The sequence below is a fragment of the Salminus brasiliensis genome, chromosome 24 (genome assembly GCF_030463535.1).
Source record: "Salminus brasiliensis chromosome 24, fSalBra1.hap2, whole genome shotgun sequence".
NCBI lineage: Eukaryota > Metazoa > Chordata > Actinopteri > Characiformes > Bryconidae > Salminus > Salminus brasiliensis.
This window is the reverse complement of record NC_132901.1, coordinates 23,066,942-23,086,455: the sequence shown is the minus strand read 5'-3', so window position 1 is coordinate 23,086,455 and position 19,514 is coordinate 23,066,942. Positions and strand designations below refer to the sequence as shown.

Genomic DNA, 19,514 nt, shown 5'->3' with positions numbered 1-19,514 from the left:
TACTCAAACTGTGTACATTCATCTTCTTTCATATTAAGAATCATATTACTGTTATTACTGCTTTATTATTATTATTATTATTATTATTATTATTAATTAGGGTATTTAGTTATTGTTCTGTTTTGTTGGTAAAATGAAAGAAACAGAGTGAGGATTTGATTAAACTAGATGAAGCTGTTGGTCAGATATTACTCCAGAATTTCTGGGGATCTGGAGAAAAAAGCAGGAAAACTGACCTGATCTGGAGTAAAAACTAATTTCTCTTTTACTGATTTTAGAGATCTTAATGTAACTGGTTTTGAGGTGACTGGCAGGGTTTCTGTGTGTGGTTTACTACTTATAGTTATGTATAAATATAATCTATATTTGCCTCTATATGTTTAAATCTGCCTTGATATGTTCATCCATAATTAGCTGACAGTGAGAGAGGAGGGAAGCTGAATATTTCAGGTAGATTTTATTAACAGATTCAGTTCTGTGACAAACAAAGAACATCATATAAGAGTAAATGTGAGGAAGGTCTTGCTGAAATGCAGAGTTTCTAGATTCTGTTCAAATATATCTGACCTCCTTCACTGTTAAAAGTAACACATTTTACAAAGCTTAGAAAAGGTACACTTGTGTTACTGAAAAGCTGAAGTGACCTGAAACCTGAACACAACCTCTGGGTGAATGCAGGACTTTGTTAGAATACAATATTGATTGCTTTGAAAATAACAAAACAGCTTATTATGTAACACACTTATGAACAGCAGGGGACGCTGTTGTGAGAGAAATGTACAAGTATAGAGATGCCAACATTCATTTACTGTCAACAGCCACCACCACCACCACCCCCACAGCAACAACAGGGAAGAGTCTGGAATGACTTATCTTATCTGTTCTTCACTGATCTGGACCAGATAATGCTTCTGAGAATCTGTTGGACCATTTCTACAGTACTGAAGAACACCTCTGTGTAGAAGCTGTGACTCAGAGTCTGTAGTTGTTTACTGTGGTTGAGCTCTACACAGTCTACAGACACACCCTAAAATTTGAGAAGGCCAAACAGCAGACTGAACAGGACTCTGAGCTCAGTGGTTCTTCAGTAGCTCTGCTTTCAGTTTCTGTTGTGTTGTTTTCTCTCTTTACAAGCTAATATTCACACTGTTAGTGTACATAATCAGTAAAGCAGTGTGATAAAGGACGAAGTTAAGAGTTTCTATCAAGTCTACATCTCTGTTCAGTCCTTAGACTTATAACAAATCCCCAGACAAATTGGAGCAAAGCTTGCAGCGAAACCATTTAATGTCCTCATGTTATTCATGTAACCATGCAAATGACTGTTTTTATCTTCTCTCTAGATTCTACCGAAGTTTCACTCCTGATGATATCTGAGTCAGTACAGGTAGGACGGTAATTTCACCAAAAATCAGAGAACAGTTTACAGTCTGTTTAGAGGGAGATTATTAGTATGAGTATTATTAGTAGTATCACAGTAGTATAATAGTAGTAGTATTAGGACAACAAACTCTATAAACTAGAGCTTTAGCTTGATGCTCTATACACACACACGCTGCATTTTATGTAATTATATAATTTATATTTTGTTCTCTCTCTTTGAAATAAATATAGAAACCTTAGTCAATTCCTCATCCACACTAATATTTTAATCTCCAGTTGTTTCACAGTAGGCCTAGTTTAAGAACATCTACAACAGGGTCAAAATGTTCACCAATCAAAAAGTGTTTCAATTTTGCATTTCAACTTTGATACTATACTTTTATTAATGTTCATTTGTTAGTAATAATATATTCATTGTTTTCCTTAAATGCCATTGTGCACTCAAGCTGCACGTTAGTGTTCAAGTCTCTGATGAGCAGATCAGACCTAAACACAGGCTTCAATGTAAAGAATTGAAAAAAATATTAAAAATAGTGCAGAATTTTGAGTAATTATATTTTAATTGACTTTTTTTATTCTATGCTTTATCTTTGTTTATTCCCAAGTGTAAATGAAAAGAGTTCTCCGACTTTTGAACCCCACTGTATGTTTGTGTGTGTAGAGAACTGAATACATTTGTTTTTTTTTATACTGACTTTTAAGTTCAAATAAAGCCAAAAATAGTAGCTACCCTGAACTCATACTTAGATCTTAAAGGTGGTGAATAATAAACCCTGATTACAATGTTCAGACAAGTTCATGATCCACATGATCAAACATAAAGACATAGAATCTTACAGATATAAAATAAAAAGCTGAAATACTATTTTACAGCAATGAAATCTATACTGTATTTAATATAAAATGAACACACATTAATCCATGAACAGCAATGGATCATTTAAATGAAATCCAAAGATTCAATACTGAGGAAAATGACACCAATGCACCAGCACAAAACAAAAGGGATCTAGAAAAGGATATCCTGATGCTGAAATTCTGAGTTACGTCCTGACAGAGGAGTACACCACTGAGTCGCCATTGTCCTCCTGTAAAACACAGCATGAGACTTGCATGAGTGCAAAACTCAACACTCAACACATGACTTTGACGCTGACTGTAGTGTCACTAAAGCCGGTTCTAGGTGATGAGTATGCTTACAGTTTTATCAGAGCAGTAATTAAAGATGCAGAAGGGAATCCATGTAGTGTTGTAGCACAGGCACAGCTATGTGAGATTAAGATCACAGCATGGAAAAAAGCCCCTAAGAAAGGGTCAATGATCTTGGTCTGAATCTGTAGTCGAAACTAGTTGTATGTTCATGGTAAGGGTGGTCGAACTGCTGATGTCATTATCCAGGTCATAGTACACTTACATCATGAGCATGGATCATTTTTCTTACTAATAATGAGAATTAGAGAGTGTTCGGTGTTGAAGTGCAAATATGAGGAGAAGATCTAAAGATCTAAAGCTGTCTGTGCTCACATGTCTTGACAAGTCCGTTGAACCAGTCAGACCGGTTGCAGACGTCTTCCTCGTCAGGCCTTTAAAGGCATTTGATTCGCTAAAGCAAAACGTCTGGCTTTTGTTCAAAATGGCTGATCTTCCCCAAATAGAGAGACGAAATAGACAACAGATCTAAAAAGAATTTTGTTCTGATTTCAGATTTGTTTCTTAATAGCACAAAGTATATCAGAATCAGGATTAATGAACCCCTTAAACAGCCTCAATTTTGCAGTGGAATACATACAGCATATGTTCATACACACTCTTACAGCACAATAACACAGTTGAAAAGCTTCAATTATTAGGTGTGTATGTATATAAAATTACCGGTTTGGAATTCTGGACTTCCTCTGGTTTCTTGGCTGCAACTTCAGCGTAATTCACTTCAGCATCATCATCTTCAGAAACTAGAGACAGAAGATTGTCGTGTATTAGTGTATAAGTGTGTGTAAAGCTGTATCACACACAGAAACAATATATAATGAAATGCAGAAACAGAGGATGTGTGTCTTACCGGATTGCTTTCTCTTCTTTTTGTAGAACAAGAGTAATGATATTATTAACAGAGCAATCCCAGTCAATCCAACAGATATCAGCACAGCAACCGGTGGCTTTGTGGGTGTGCTTCTATTCTCATCTAAACATAATAATAATAATAACAATAATAATGTATTAGAATATTGAAGTCAAGAGAACAGAATATGTCTGTGTTAAAGCTCCAATCTGCAGACTGATTACACGAGTGAAGTTTGCTTAGTTGCTTATTAGTGAAAGACAAATACAGAATATTAATTTCTCAGTAAGCAAAACACAATATATTATGACCTACCTTTGTTGAGAGAACAGAGCTCTGTAATGTTGAGCTGGGTTGTTTGGTGGCTGACTGGATTAGCAGACTCACAGGTGTAAGTGTAGTTGTTCGGGAAGGTTCTATTCAGAGGAAGATGAAGACGTTCACTCGAATCTGATCTATTGATGCTGGAGATTCTCTCTCTCTCTTCATACCAGGATAAAGTCACATCCTCCCTGTTCTCCACAGAACACACAGGGGAACACGACTCTCTGTGATTTCCTGAGCGGCTTCCAGGTTTATTACTTATGTCTGGTTTTGATATTGGAGCTATAAAACACAAAACATTAAAGAAACATAGATCATTAGAGACAGCGAGTGTGGAAGTGGTCAAAACACACACAGAACAACCCTGTTAACCACTAACAGTACAAGAAGCAGTCTAGTCTAAAGTGAAAAGTGCTTAATTGGCAAAGCAGCTATAGGGAGAACTGGTGCTGCAGCTGATGCTTACAAAACAGATTTCAGTCTGGAGCTGGGCAACATGACCACATCTTCATATAGTTATAGTTATATAGATATAATCATTACATAAAAGACACTGACCAACTGCATGTTCCTTAAAAAGAGGAGAATTGCCCTTTACTGCAAATGCCGTAAATGGAATGTTGCAAATTAGGGCTGTGCGGTATTGGAAAAACTGATATTGCGATATTTTGTTGTTCTGGGATATATATTGTGGTATTAAATATGTCAGCATTTTGACCAGATTGCTCCAGAAGTCAATGATTCAAAATTTGCTGATATTAATAACGCCCTCTGAGTACTCAAGACATATACATATACAAGTTGTAGCATTATGTGTATGGTTTATTTATCTTATATGAAATTGCATGATCTGTGATGTGACTATTGTGCAAGCACACATTGCGTTGGCAATGCTGAAACAATACAGTGCAGCCCTACTGCAATCAAATTCAATCAATTTTGAAAACCTTTCAAATCCATTAAAACAGTTAGTACAGTTTACAAGCACTACTGGTGAAATTTGTTTCCAGATCAAGAAACAGGATGCATTTCATATATTGTGGAAAGGAATGACTAGTAAATGACTAATTAGTTGTAATTTAATATTTCTACCATGCTGTCCATCTTTATTTCTGCATGTCTGCAGAAATACTACTGTATCTACTGTAGCTGATCTTTAAACGTGTTTGAACTAGATCTCATTAAACATTGCTAACACTGCAGAGTAATCTGCCCCTGGTGAGCTCAGGTTTATGCTCATGTTTATGTTGATGGAGCATTATTTAGCTTAGTGTGCTCTGTGCTGTTCTGGTTAGATGTGCACAAACAGCTTGTTTAGGATATTAATGCTTTCTGCATGATTTTTATAATATTGACAATTAAAAAAACACAAATAATTAGAATAAACATCAAAATGCAAATCTTCTGCTTCATGTGTTACAGCTTCTCAAACTGAAGCATCAAATGATGTTGACCTACAGTAACTGTAAAGAAAACAGAGTAATATTTACTCACCATAGACTTTAACTCTAAAACTCCAGTCTGAGGTTTTTCCTTTAATGATCTGTAATTTATAAACTCCAGAATCTTCTCTGCTGATGTTTCTGATGGTTAAAGATCCACTGCTTCTGTCCAGCTGCAGTCTGTCTCTGAATCTGTCTCTGTTATAGTCTGTATTAATCTCTCCTCTAAAGACCAGACTGTTCACTATCTTTATATCTGCTTTCTCAGATCCATAGAACCACAGTATCTGAGTATCATTCTGAACTCCAGTTAATCCAGTATGGATGGTTACAGTGTTTCCCTCCAGCTCCTGCAGTCTAACAGCCTCTTCTCCAGCTGTGAACAGCAGACCTGAAACAGTGTAAGTAGGATCTATAAGTCTATTGACCCACTACAGAGTACAGAGTATCCTACACTCTAAAAATACAGGTGCTTTAAATGGTTCTCTGAGTGATTCCATAGAAGAACCACTTCTGGTTCCATAAAGAACCCAATAATGTTTAACAGAGATCTATGAGTTTGGAGAACCTTTACATCACATTGCTGAAGGACCTTCATTGTTAAGAGTGTAAGTTCTGCTAATTCAGTGGACGAGCTCTTCACATGTAGATCCACCAAACACACACACACACACTCTCTCTCTCTCTCACACACACACACACACACACACACACAAACACACACACTTTCTGTCCACCTCTACTGCACAACAGCACCCCTGTATTTACAGTGAAGACATTAGAGAGTAAATTCAGAAGAAACCCAGAAAGATCATCTCTGCTGAACCCGGACTGACTGCTCCACAGCTCCTCCACAGCTCCACATTTACTCTCTGTAGTTCCAGGAAAGCAGACTTACAGCCAAGCAGGAGGAGCAGAGCTCGAGTAATCCTGGCTTCTGGGAACATTTTCAGGTCCCATTCTAACCAATAACCAGCACCAGAAATCTCTCAGACTCCATAGTTACTTTTCCTTTCAGCGTCGCAGAAACAACTGAGTGTATTTAGGGTTTTTACACGCGATGGGCAGGGCTAGACATGCCCATGATGCACTGCGTGTAGACTGGCGCTAATTTTCTACAAACAACCTGAGAAACAAGGACGAGTAGCTCTTTTAAAGAGTTTCCACTAATGATCAACAGGATACCTGTATATTTAGCTGTCTGTGTAGTTAGTAATTATTGACACTTAAATCCACAACAATGTTAGCACCTGAACTGTTAATTATAGGGAATAAGTTTCAATAATAATAATAATAATAATAATACTAACAATAATAACTTGTTTATGTTAGAATTATACTTTTATTGTTTATTATATAGTTGTCACTATTGTTTTTATCTTTTATTATTAGCACAAAAATGTACAGTATTGTCATTATAACATATTACTGTAAATATACAGTTGGTGTTATGTAGTGGGTAACATCACTTTCCCTGTGATAGACTAGAGTTTGAGTTCCTGAGTAAGCCCACCACTCTGCATCTCAGTTGGTTGGTGTGGCGCAACAGATAACACCACTGAGCTAAAACACTATGTGGGAGACTGGGGTTCAATTCCCGGTCTGGGTGACTGTGCTGCACTACACCAATAAGAGTCCTTGGGCAAGACTCCTAACACTACACTGTCCCACCTCTGTAAGTCGCTCTGGATAAGGGCGTCTGCTAAATGCCATTAATGTAAATGTAATGTACACCAATACGAGTGCTTGGGCAAGACTCTACATTCACTTACCTGCATTTTCAGGTCCCATTCTAACTAATAACCTGTATATAAAAGCACTGTTGGACTCCATAGTTTCTTTTTTTCTTTCAGTGGTGCATAAACATCTGGGTTTATTTGGGTTTTGACCGTAATGGGCAAGACTAGACATATCCATGATGCACTGTGTGTAGGCTGGCGCTTTATCATGGTCTACTGTTCCACAAACAACTAAATACAATAACGAGTAACATTTATTTAAAAGGCCCTTTTTTAGTGACAAAAGATGTGACAATTGTTTTATATCATTATTTCATTATTATAATTTGTATTGTAATATTAGCACAAAATACAGTATTGTACAGTATTGTCATTATAACTTATTACTGTAAATATATGGTTGGTGTAGTGTAGTGGGTAACAGCATCACTTTCCCTGTGATATACTAGGGTTTAAGTTCCTGGGTAAGCCCACCACTCTACACCAATTAGAGAGCTTTGAGGAAGACTCATGACCCTACATTCATCTGCCTGAGTAACAGGATTCAATTGAAAGTGACCCTGGATAACAGGGTCAGAGAAATGCCATAAATATATACAGCCATTTTACAGTGGTCTGAGTCCCTCAAGCAGTACTGTAAAATGCCAACCCTGCAACCCCCCATCCACCCACCCACCCACACACAACACACACTTACACACACCTAACACTTTTAAACATTTCCTTTGATTGAACACAGAGATTAGTTTGAGGGAAGATGTATTGATGTGTATTTTCTCTCTAGAACAGGACTGACCTGATGTTGAAATAGATATGGCACACTGAGACCACGTTTAAGCTGAAACCCACCACCACTTCCGCTCAATGCGTGAGACAGGGGGCTGCAGACTGCAAGGGTGACCAGAGTGCACCAACCTAACCTAAACACCACTTATAGCAAACTGCTCTGCTTTACCACCTCATGCTGTGGGTTAAAGGCCTCGTTGTACAACTTTCTAGCTTTGATTAAGCAAAACATCCCCCAAGTTGTTTCAGAAGAAAGCCTGAATCATAATCTGCTGCTGTCTGACACTGATAATAGTGCACAATTCAAATGTACCATTCAAATATAAAGCCTCTGGTGGTGCTGCTGTGTGACTAGAGAGACAGCTGTTGCTGAACTAGAGGAACTCGAAACTAAGCAAAACTTTAAAACTAATAATATAAGAAGATCCTGTAGACTAGACTGGTTGTTGTGTTGGGGGTCTTTAACCCCTTAAACCCTGTGCATAGGTCCACACTTCAGTTCTTCACTCTCATATCTACATTACTGCCACAATTAGCAATGTCACCAACCCTAAGCACTAAAATGTTCTAAGCTAAATATTTACCTAATACTTTATAATAGAACTGAAAACTAAATAATAAACCTAAGGTTAAGTGTGTCTATTTACCATCATTAGCTTATCAATGCATGTTTCAACTGCATTAGTTAGATCTAGAACAGAAAGCTAATGTGTGGTTTGACTCTTCCCCCATCATCACTTATTCAGCATCTGTTGTTCTTTCCACAGGGTGTGTTGAGCAGTGTGTTGTGTGAAACTAACAGGTGAGTCAGCTGGAGAAAAACATCAGTTCTATCATGAAAAGTAAACAGGAGCCACAGCTGCCTGAAGCTCATGAAAAATCCCTAAAAATCTTCCTGAAAATGAAACTAGTTTATAATCTCTTAGAACTAAAGCACCCCTAACTCACCACCACATGAGCAGCGGTCAGATGATCCTTCAGTGATTCAAGATCAAAGAGGAAACCTAAAAATTCCCCAAAATTCCCACTGATGAGTCAGTAACTGAGGCTGAGTGATTGTATGGAGGTTTAAAAGACTGAAGGAGAGATGGCTTTTGGGTATCCAGACCCATCCCGTTTATTCTATAGTGCTGGTTCAGAATGAAAGAGTGAGTCAGAACAGGCTGAAATACAGCAGTGTAGCACTGTAGTCTCCTAACCTTCTTATTTGGGTTGTACGTGAGAGCAGACAGCCCTGACTTCATGCTCTCCATCCCCCACACAGGAACTGCATCCTGGATCAGATTTCTTCCCCTCCCCTGCTGAAGCACTCCCTCCAAATACGGAAAGCTTCTGCCTTCCATAAGGACCACCCCTCCAACCCATCCACTCTGTCTACTTTCGGTTTCATCTGTGCTTATCCTGGGCCTCCCTCACACACTGTGCTTTCCTGTCCTGTTTTAGGATAAAAACCAATACTATGAAATATGAATGATGTATTTCATGGATGTTAGAGATGATCCTGTGAAATACTAATGGTAAAAACACTCATTAGCTGCAGAGTTATTAAAAATTCACATGAATGCTCCCTCAATATCATTATATTCCCATTTCAAACAAATATTAAACAAGATAATCAAAACATCTCAATGGAGAAGGGTTGACTGAAGAAAGCCTCAGAATTAATTTCTTGTATGTAAATCCTTCAGTGTTAAAAGCTAAGCTAGCGTAGGCTATGCAGCTGTGAGCTGTGACAGTGATGTAAACCAGCCAATCAAATCAGAGCTGATATATTTTTTCACTAGTCCTCCGTAATAGGAAAACTAGTGTTCTGTGTTGAGGTAAAATAACAGGGTGATAAATAGGGTTGTTAAACACCATCTGAGCATTTTCTCCCCAACAAAAGTCACACACTTGGTGACATACTCAGTAAATCCATTCTTTACCAGTGGAATCATGGTTTCTGATCTTTTGTAAGCAGATGGGAACATTGTGTGTGTGTGGCCTTTTGCAGAGTTTCGATGAGCTGGTCTTTTTCTAGCTGTGGTTTTGTTTAAGCAAACACCCACCATAACCCTCTGCAGTAGCTCAACCACTGTGTGCAGCTAGTCAGCTGGTCATTCTACCAACAACCAGGAGGAGCTTCTAGACCAGATGTCTCGTGTCATATGACAGTTTTTCTGTTACTGGATGAAATATAATAACACTGTCCTTTATCAGCTCCCTCCGATCAGAAAAACTGAAGATAAGCAAATGTTTGAGTTCAGCCCTGTGACTCCTCTGCTGTGTTCTCTTCACTAGCTTCCTGTAGCTGCTGCCCACATCATATTCAAAACCCTGACGCTGGCCTACAAAGCCAAGAGTGGACCAGGTCCTCCGTACATGATAGCAATGGTTAAAGCTGATCTGAGTCCTTTGAGCTTCAAGTAAGGCTCGGCTTGACCTGCCATCCTATAAGATTCACAAAAGACAAGCGCCCAGGCTTTTTTCTGTCCTGACACCAAAGTGGTGGAACGACCTTCCCCTGGGTGTCTGAATGGCAGAGTTTTATTGTCAACCAAAACTGGACGTAGTTTAACAAACAACACTGGTGGGGTTAAATAGATGATTGGGATGGGATGGTAACAGACACTGCCAGCATCAGCAAACCATGCCTCCAGAAAGTCTACAATGAGAACAACCCTAACTGATCTTCTGAGATCTGCTGAATGTGTTCATACAGAAGCTGCAGTTTAAGTCCAGCATGATCAGTCATGTGACTAGCAGCAGGCCAATCACACCCAAAAGACCACCCATTAAGCTCCTGCTGTACATTAACCCCTGACATCTCAGTTACAGTAGCTGTGTTCCTAGAAGCCTGTTCCAAAGTGAAGGACCCTTCTTAAACGTTCAGAGTGATTTGAAGGATGCAACTGATGTATCCTTCTCGGCCATCGGTTACCCACAGTTCTCTGCACACATAGAATGTGGGAAAAAGAGGAAAAACAGCCCAATAAAAATGGTGGAAAGTGAAGCCCCTAGAGCAGAGTTTGTGTAAACTCTTGGTTGGTTTGTATCATTTTAATTCACTTCTGTGAAGAAATGAAAAAGCCCACAAGTTTCCTGCTGCAATTGTAAGAGGGGGGAGCTTTCTAGTTTCTAGTCACCACACAGCCTGGTTAGGTTACTAAGGTGTTTTTTTTAATAGGACAGTGCTACTAAGTACCCGCCCTATCTTGGCTGCAGCCTAGGGGTCCTAGACCTACCCATGTTGGCTCTATATCAAGTCCTATAAATAAATAGAAACAAATAAAAATGCTAAATATGACTTTTGAAAATGATTTTTTTGTGGAAAAAGTCTTTGTGACATTTTTTTTTCAGAACAGATTTTAAAACTGAATTTCTGATGTGAAAAATTTCACATCAAAAATAAAAAGTCTTTAATGTGAAAAACACAGATTTATTTCCAAAAGTATCTTCACACCAGTGATGTTTACTCATTTATTGAACGTGGGAAGATGCAACTCATAAACCACACTGTACAGAACAAAGAAAACCACTGTACAGATCAATATTGTGCCCCAGATACAGCAACCCACAGCTTTTGGTAGGAGTGGCATTAAGACACTGACCTGAATCTTGACTGTGCAACCTTCCTGTCTTCTGCTCCACGGTTTAACTTCTAGCCTCTCTACTAAAAGATCACGATAACCTGAAGCCTTGTTCACTAAACCACAACCTCAAGCAAACAGAAACATCTTTGCTTCCTTTCACAATTTTTTACTTATTTTTCACACCTTACCCAGGGGTCCCCCACCACTTCCTCCACTGAACTGTGATGTGTGCAGTCAGTGAATGAAGCGTTTACTTGTACACATATCCACACACCCAGGGACATCATATTTTGGGGCTAGGTAGTTTCTAAAGGCCTGTGACCAACAGAGACCCTAAAGAATGTATTTATTGAGAACTTTTGGCAGAATTGTTACGTATTCTCACACACAGGGGCGCTGTATTTTGAGGGGCCAAAAGAAATGCATTAATTGGGCATTTTTGGCAGAGTTGTTAGAGTTGTGTCCAGTGTTATGTTTTGTCATGGGGCCCAAAATTCAATAAAAGGCCGCACACATTTACTTGTACTCATATTCTTACACTCAGGGGTGCCATTTGGTCGGAGAAGGGGGGGGGTTAGGACAATTTTAAAGGCCGGTGACTGACAGGGGCCCTAAAATGTAGTAATTGTTAGAGGTGTTAGAATTATGGGGACCAAAGTAATATATTTTCATAGGGCCCAAAATCCCTGGCAGTGCCCCTGCTCACACATACCTATCTATCAGCGATCTATGGCGAGTTGTACACTGTACACTATTCACATTTGTTAATTAAAATTATACATAATTATACATGATAATTAAAACTTACAACTATTCCGAATCACACAGACCAACAATTGTCAGTAAACCCACAATAAGATGTTTATAAAACAAGGGCTCTAGTTGAAATACAACACTAAAAAAAGCTCTTCTGAATGCAGTATTTAAATTGAGGGGTTAGGGGTGGAGCTAAGCTCTACAGGTAAACAGATCTCCAGGAGTAGTCCTCTAAAAACTATGCAAATGGGAGCAGTGCCATCTGCTGACACACTGCCAGTTACCACCTGTATGAGTTGGAAGTCAGAATGGACAGCACTACATCAAATGCCCTCCAGCAAAAAAAAAAAACAGATCTGCATGAACCTTGGCAAGCTGCTAGACCTGTTGTGTTGCACAAGCTCTGCCAACCTCCACTAAAAGCAAGCTTCAACACAGCCTACAAGCAAAGCTCCACACAGCCGGCCATGCCTGTTCATATTGGGACCCTTTCTAATGAATGCATTCAGCTACTTAACCAATGCTGACACTGTTTGTCTAGTCCTTGTAGAGATGTACTGCCAAAAGAATAAGACTCTCTGGGGCAGATGAACATGAACCTATTGGCACCATGCTGCCTAATGCCAGGCCTACTCCAACCCTCATATTCACTGCTACTGAGTATGGAGCAAAAAAAAAAAAAAAAAAAAAAAACACACTCACAGAATAAAATTGTACAAAATATCAGTTTATATAAAAAATATATGTAAATATGTCATGCATGTATTTTTAAAACATGTATTTGGTGTGTATGAAATTGGTCAATTAATGTGTTTTATTAAAAAGGAAAATAAAATAAAATAAAATAAAATGTACCTGTTGTGGTCTGTTGTATGTAGGTCAGAATGTATAAGGGTCTGCACTGAGGTTTGCACTGGCTTGGTTTGGATGCAGGCTGTCTCTGACTAGGTAACCATTAAAACTCATGTGTGAAATGGCCTTTATCTGGTATATATCTGTTCTATGAGAGTGATTAGGAGCAAATCTGATTAAATGTATTAATGTATCAAACTGTGTAAAAAGTTTTCACTTAATCAGTTCATGATATCATACTGAATTTGCACTTCAGATGGTAGATTTAGGGTAAAACTGGCTAAACAAAGCTTTGCTTAAAACTGTATTATGAGCTAGTAGTAGCAGTGAGGTGGAGCTTCATGTAGAGCTTTCCAGCTGAGGGTGTTAAAATTGGTTAATTTGTGGAGCTTCAGGTACTGAATAGAGGTCCCTGATCAGAATACTGAAGAATATGACTGCGCTGCAGGGCAGAAAATACATGGACCTCTATACTGTTATACTTGAATCACTTTTTTAATATGATACTCAGCATAACATCACACAGTGTGCTGTGTCGAGCTACACTGTATGTACAAAAGTTTGTGGACGCCCCTTCTCCCCTGCATTGAGCTGTGGAGCAGTGAACAGTGTTCTCTGGAATGATGGATGGTGCTCCATCCAATACTTTTGGAATGAGTTAGGGAGTTGGGGATGAGTTAGGGTGGTGAATCTAGTAGAAAGCCCTCTTCCCTGGACAGTAAAGACAGTTACTCCAACAAAAGCAGGGTGCACTCTTGAAATTAAGGATATTAAAAAAAGTAAGGAATAAAATGGTGTCCCAATACTTTTGTCCATATAGTGTATATTTTTGGCAGTAAACAGTTTGACTGGAAAACCTTACAGTTTTAAAAAAACACAAACACTCTTTAAAATGAAGGTGTGAGGGTGGAGAACCTTTTGAAGGCTTAATGAAGCTTCACTGGATGTAAAGGTTGATCACCAGTTTGAAGGTTCTTCACACTCAGATGTGTGTGATGTGGATCAGCGGTTTAGTCTCAGACAATCAGCTGCTCTTCCCCCCTCACTTCAGTAATCCAAAAGCAGTTAGGGCTCCACCTGGTGGTACATCTTCACACTTGTTAGGTAGAGCCGGTTCTGTCCAGAACTCCCCCTATCCCTGGAAGCTACCAGTACTAGGAGGATGAAGCCGTGTTATTCTGTTTTTGATTCCACTCAAACCTAAACATGATCAAACACAGACTCCTTGTCCTGGGTTCTGCAAAAAGAAGAACATCAGCAGTTTGCTAGTGGTGACTCTTTCTATCCAGTCCTCCATCTGAAGCTGTTCTGGATGTGAAGTGATAGAGCAGGATGCCAACAATGGCCAGGACCACCACAGCGGAGAGCCCCAACCGGACCACAAACTCAACTGAGCCACAGCAGTGGACACTGGAACGGTCTGAGAGAGAGAGAGAGAGAGAGAGAGAGAGAGCGAGAGAGAGAGAGATAAGGCAAGTAAAGGCTCTTTAGACTTTTTAAAAGGTTCTCCACACTCACATTCAGCATCTCTATAACAAATAAGGTTCTTCATAGAACCAAATGTGGTTCTTCTATGGCCTTATCTACCCTGCTAAAAATAAACCCAGCATGGCCAGCTCAAGCTGATTTGACCTGCATTACCAGCAAAACCATGCTGGACAACCAGGATGACCAAGCATGACCAAAATCAAATGCAACATGACTATGTTGGACAAATGCTGGTTAACCAGCTAGCATACCAGCATAGGGTATGTATTGACCAGCATGACCAGCTTTTCAACCACCTTAACCATCAAGGACCAGCTTAGACGTTCTGGAAAAAAGCTACCTGCAAAGCTGGTCTTCAGCTGGATTTCTCAGCAGAGATCAGAGAAGCCAGACTGTTGGAACAAAATCTTGTAGAGGCCTTTTTTTATTACCTGTACCTGAATTTTCTGTACTGGAATTTGTGTAGTTGTGTAGTTTCTGTAACTTTGTGACCAGAATTTACTTATATTAGTTAAGTCAAATAACACATGACATCAAACTAAAAATTATGTAGACCTACCTGAGTTAAAATCACAGAGCTCTGTAATGTTGAGCTGGGTTGTTTGGTGGCTGACTGGATTAGCAGACTCACAGGTGTAAGTGTAGATGTTTAGGAAGGTTCTATTCAGAGGAAGATGAAGACGTCCACTGGAATCTGATCTACTGATGCTGGAGATTCTCTCTTTCTCTTCATACCAGGACAAAGTCACATCCTCCCCGTTCTCCATAAAACACACAGGAGAACACGAGTCTCTGTGATTTCCTGAGTGGCATCCAGTTTCTTATCTTATGACCGGCTTTAATACTGGAGCTTTAAAACACACAAAATTCAGACCTCAAAAACTACAGCTGTCCAAAATGCCAGTATGCTGCAGGGTAAACTGATGATGCAACTGATGATGCTGACCTTCTAGCTGTGACCAGCTCCGTGTGTCCACCTGAACTTAAAGATAAAGAATAACTGTAAAAACAACAGAGTAATATTTACTCACCATAGACTTTAACTCTGAAACTCCAGTCTGAGGTTTTTCCTTTAATGATCTGTAATTTATAAACTCCAGAATCTTCTCTGCTGATGTTTCTGATGGTTAAAGATCCACTGCTTCTGTCCAGCTGCAGTCTGTCTCTGAATCTGTCTCTGTTATAGTCTGTATTAATCTCTCCTCTAAAGACCAGACTGTTCACTATGTTTATTTCTGCTTTCTCAGATCCATAGAACCACAGTATGTGAGCATCAGTCTGAACTCCAGTTAATCCAGTATGGATGGTTACAGTGTTTCCCTCCAGCTCCTGCAGTCTAACAGCCTCTTCTCCAGCTGTGAACATCAGACCTGAAACAACACAAAGCAGTTTAATTAATTCTAATCTAAAGGCCAAAGCTCCAAAAAAAAAAACACTTGAAAACACTTGCTCTGAGCCTCACTATACATTTCTTTATTTGACTGCTGATGTATTAGTTTTCCTATTCATTTTCATATTCATTTTTCGAAGATCTGTAGTTCAGTTTTTCACTCTGAATACTACATTGATTTGTGACTTTCGTCCTGTAAAACAGTGTACATATACATACATATGCAGCCAGTTTTGCTGCAGGTTTTCATTTCAACAAATCAGGAACACAACCGACCGACTGATAAGCCAAGTGGGGTCAGGAGAGCTGTGTGGCTTGATTGAAACCTGCGGCCATATGATGCTTTGTTGCCAAGATCGGACTGGTAATAATAATACTGTAGAATGAAGAGGTTGAAAAAATACATCAATCCTGTTACTCTACAGCACCACCTACTGAAAAAGTAGACAATTTCAGTCGAATGTGTTTTATTCACACATGCTCAATAACACCAACACTCACACCCATAATAACAGTAATTTTATTGGATAAGGAAAAATCCTCCAACCCCCCCCACCCCCCAAATACCCCCAATTATTAATCTTTAAATTTCTTCACAGTGTTGAGCTGAATTATTAAAAGTGGATAGAAAAATAAAGCTACATCCAAAACAAAATAATAATAACCACTTTTCTTTAACCTGCTGTTCTGGACACCTTTACCCTTAACCTTAATTTATGAACAAAACACTGAACACACCAGTGACTCTGAAGGCCACAGAGCCCACACAGGAAATGGGCAGTGTTGCCCAGAATGAGAGTCACACACTGTTCTCATAAACAAGCACTACTTACACACACTACTTACAGCTAGTTATGAGATATAATGTCTACAGCTCTCTAACAGTACAGCAGTGATAGAGTTGGGACTTCACTGAGCTGCAAAAAAAAAAAAAAAAACTTTATATTTTGGACCATTTTTTGAACTAAAGCAATGAATGTGCCTTTCCCCAAAACTCAGTAAGTAGTCTTATACTAAACTTTGTTTAATTTTTTATCAAAATGATTAAACTTGTTGGATTTTAATCCAAAATAAATGCTGTAAAATCCATCTCTGGCCTCAATGGAGACTAGTCACTCATTGCTAATGGCGTCAGGATCATCTTCAGACACTTTATATGGCATAATTAATAAAGCTGTGTGCTGTAACTATTCACATAGTCAGGTACACATTCAGAAGCTTAGGCCTGACTACCCATTTCTGGCTTTTACTCACTGTTATAACTTTGGAACATCTCAGGCAGCTTGCATTGCTTTGTATGTAGTTACTGATAAGTTTACTTAGGGTATAACAAAGTCACAGGGCATAAGTTAAATGTATTTTACCAATTTCAGTTTTCCATTTAATCAACACCAAAATTGCTTTGCTGTTGCACACACTTCTTACTTTGGAGACTTGACTTTTTATTTTGCACCAAGAGAATTCAAAGAAAGAAGAACTAATCAGAATATTACTGCAATTACACTGAGAATCTGTCTCTGGATACAGGAAGTTAAGCTCACCTGTGATGTAGATGAGAAAACAGAGTGAAGATCTTCTGCTGGAATCCATTCCTTATAAACACTGAGGAGTTTGGAGTGTCTGTGCTGAACTGTAGGGTCTTGATCTCTTACTCAAACTGAACTGAACAACACTCTCTCTCATCTGCCAGTGTTCAAAGAAGGAAGTAACTGAAGGGACGCTATGCAGACATTTGGGTACTCCTGGTCAAAATAGCTGTGATACAGCAAGAGATGAGCTCACGCAAGATTAATAATATTTGAAGTAATATTTTTTTTTCATTTCCATATTTTGCAGTTTTAAAAGAATAAAAACTGAAACGGAAAGGGCCAAATAAAAGTTTTAGCACCGAACATGATCAGTTCTTTTGTCAGTAACACTAAAAAAAAAACAGTATGACAGCTTTTAAACACAAATAAGAGGCGTTCAGTTCTTGTTTGGGAGATTTTCACCCTTTCCTTGTTGTAAAAGCTTTCTAGTTCTGAGAGATTCGTGGGGCGTCTTGTTGCACTGCTTTTTTGAGGTCTATCCATAGATTTTTCCACTGGTCTTCTATGGCATCCCTCAAAAACCCATTTAAAGCACCTTCATTTTTAAGAGTGTAGGCTCTCCTCCACAGTGGGGAGACATTGCAACACTTTGTCTGTATTTTATCAGTAGCTATGATTATGATGATCCAAGCAGCTAAATAAAGCACTAAAGTATTTTTCTTTCCTTAACCGTTTGTAGTGACATCATTTTTAAAAGAAGTCGCCATAAAGACTAATTGATGTCCCTGAAACACTAAACTAAAAGAGCTGTACTGTTGTACTGGATGCTTACTTACATTAGCAATGAAAAAGCGAGTCTTCCAGCTCTGTTGTTTATTGTTGAACAGTACATATCCCTGAAGAGGGTGTAGATCTTGTTGATTCAAACAAAGTACAAACTATGGTAAGATAAACTGTGTTTTCACCATGTGGCGTGAATTTCAGCAGTAATCCATAAAGCCATGGTATTGCCAGTGTGAAGTCATGTTGTGTACTGAACTTTCTTTTTTAGTACACAGACTGTGTGTTTAGAGTTCCTATGGAAAATGCTATACACATATAATTTTAGTGTTCTGAATGTATGGGAGGAATTTACACTGGGCATAAGTACTGTGTAAGTTCCATACACACACATTGTCTCATACAAAACCACATACTGTTACAGGACATAACTGAGGGGGTGGACCCAAAAGCAGAGCTCCTAGTTTATTTTTTTATTTTAAACAGGGATTTAAATAAACAGAGAACTGGATATCTAGAATGGAACCATCTGCCTCTCTACAAAGGTGCAGCACTGAGCCACTGTTTGGAAGAGCTTGTATGCAGAGCCCAGCAGGCTTGTCTGGTCAGCAGTAATTAGTGTTGCGGCTTCTGGGAAATGGAATTTGGAATGGGACTGGTGGTGTGGACTGAACCCTTAGACATACGGCCCATACGTAAGTAAAAATACATAGTACACATAAAAGTATATAATATTTTTCAAGCACATTAAAGAAGCTGACCATTTGAACCAGTATATCGTCACTGTCCAATGAAAAGCATGTATCTCCAAAATTGTGAATTTATAGTAGCAAAATGGCAAAATGTATTTGAATGGAAAACAATGTATAATAAGAGTTTATTCCAAAACATTTTGAGCATTTCTATTGGTTTCTCGTCCAGAATTATCTAAACAGAGTACGCAGAGTTCAAACCATGAAGAAAAGTAAAAATGGGCAAACATGGAAATATATGTTTTTTTTATTGGACAGCAGCGATCGCACACACAAATCTGCTTCCTGACTGAACATTCACCTTAACTAATTTAAGAAAATATAAAAATGTAGATATTCTGCACTTTTAAAATGCATTGGTTATAGTTTTGATAACAGTGATGTTAAAAAAAAAAAAAAACTTTTATATTTTGGACCATTTTTGAAAACTAAAGCGATGAATGTGCCTTTCCCCAAAACTCAGTAAGTAGTCTTATACTGAACTTTGTTTAATTTCTTATCAAAATGATTAAACTTGTTGGATTTGAATCCAAAATAAATGCTGTAAAATCCATCTCTGACCTCAATGGAGACTAGTACAGAATAGTCACTAATTGCTGACTGTGTCAGGATTGTCTTCAGAAGCTTTATATGGCATAATTCTTTATATGGCACAAATCTGC

At 38.6% G+C, this 19,514-nt stretch overlaps 1 protein-coding gene and 1 pseudogene across 1 annotated transcript; both read right to left on the bottom strand.

Annotated features, from left to right (window-relative positions):
- Window positions 1-444: 444 nt before the first annotated feature.
- On the bottom strand, window positions 445-6,256 carry LOC140547143 (CD48 antigen-like). Its single transcript, XM_072670721.1, has 6 exons — window positions 6,107-6,256; window positions 5,261-5,599; window positions 3,758-4,048; window positions 3,443-3,565; window positions 3,256-3,335; window positions 445-2,471 (listed from the first exon to the last, which is right to left on the bottom strand). The coding sequence occupies exons 1-6, from the start codon at window positions 6,153-6,155 to the stop codon at window positions 2,427-2,429; spliced, it is 927 nt and encodes a 308-aa protein (XP_072526822.1). The 5' UTR covers window positions 6,156-6,256; the 3' UTR covers window positions 445-2,426.
- Window positions 6,257-14,178: 7,922 nt separating this feature from the next.
- Window positions 14,179-17,381, bottom strand: LOC140546663 (CD48 antigen-like; annotated as a pseudogene).
- Window positions 17,382-19,514: the final 2,133 nt, after the last annotated feature.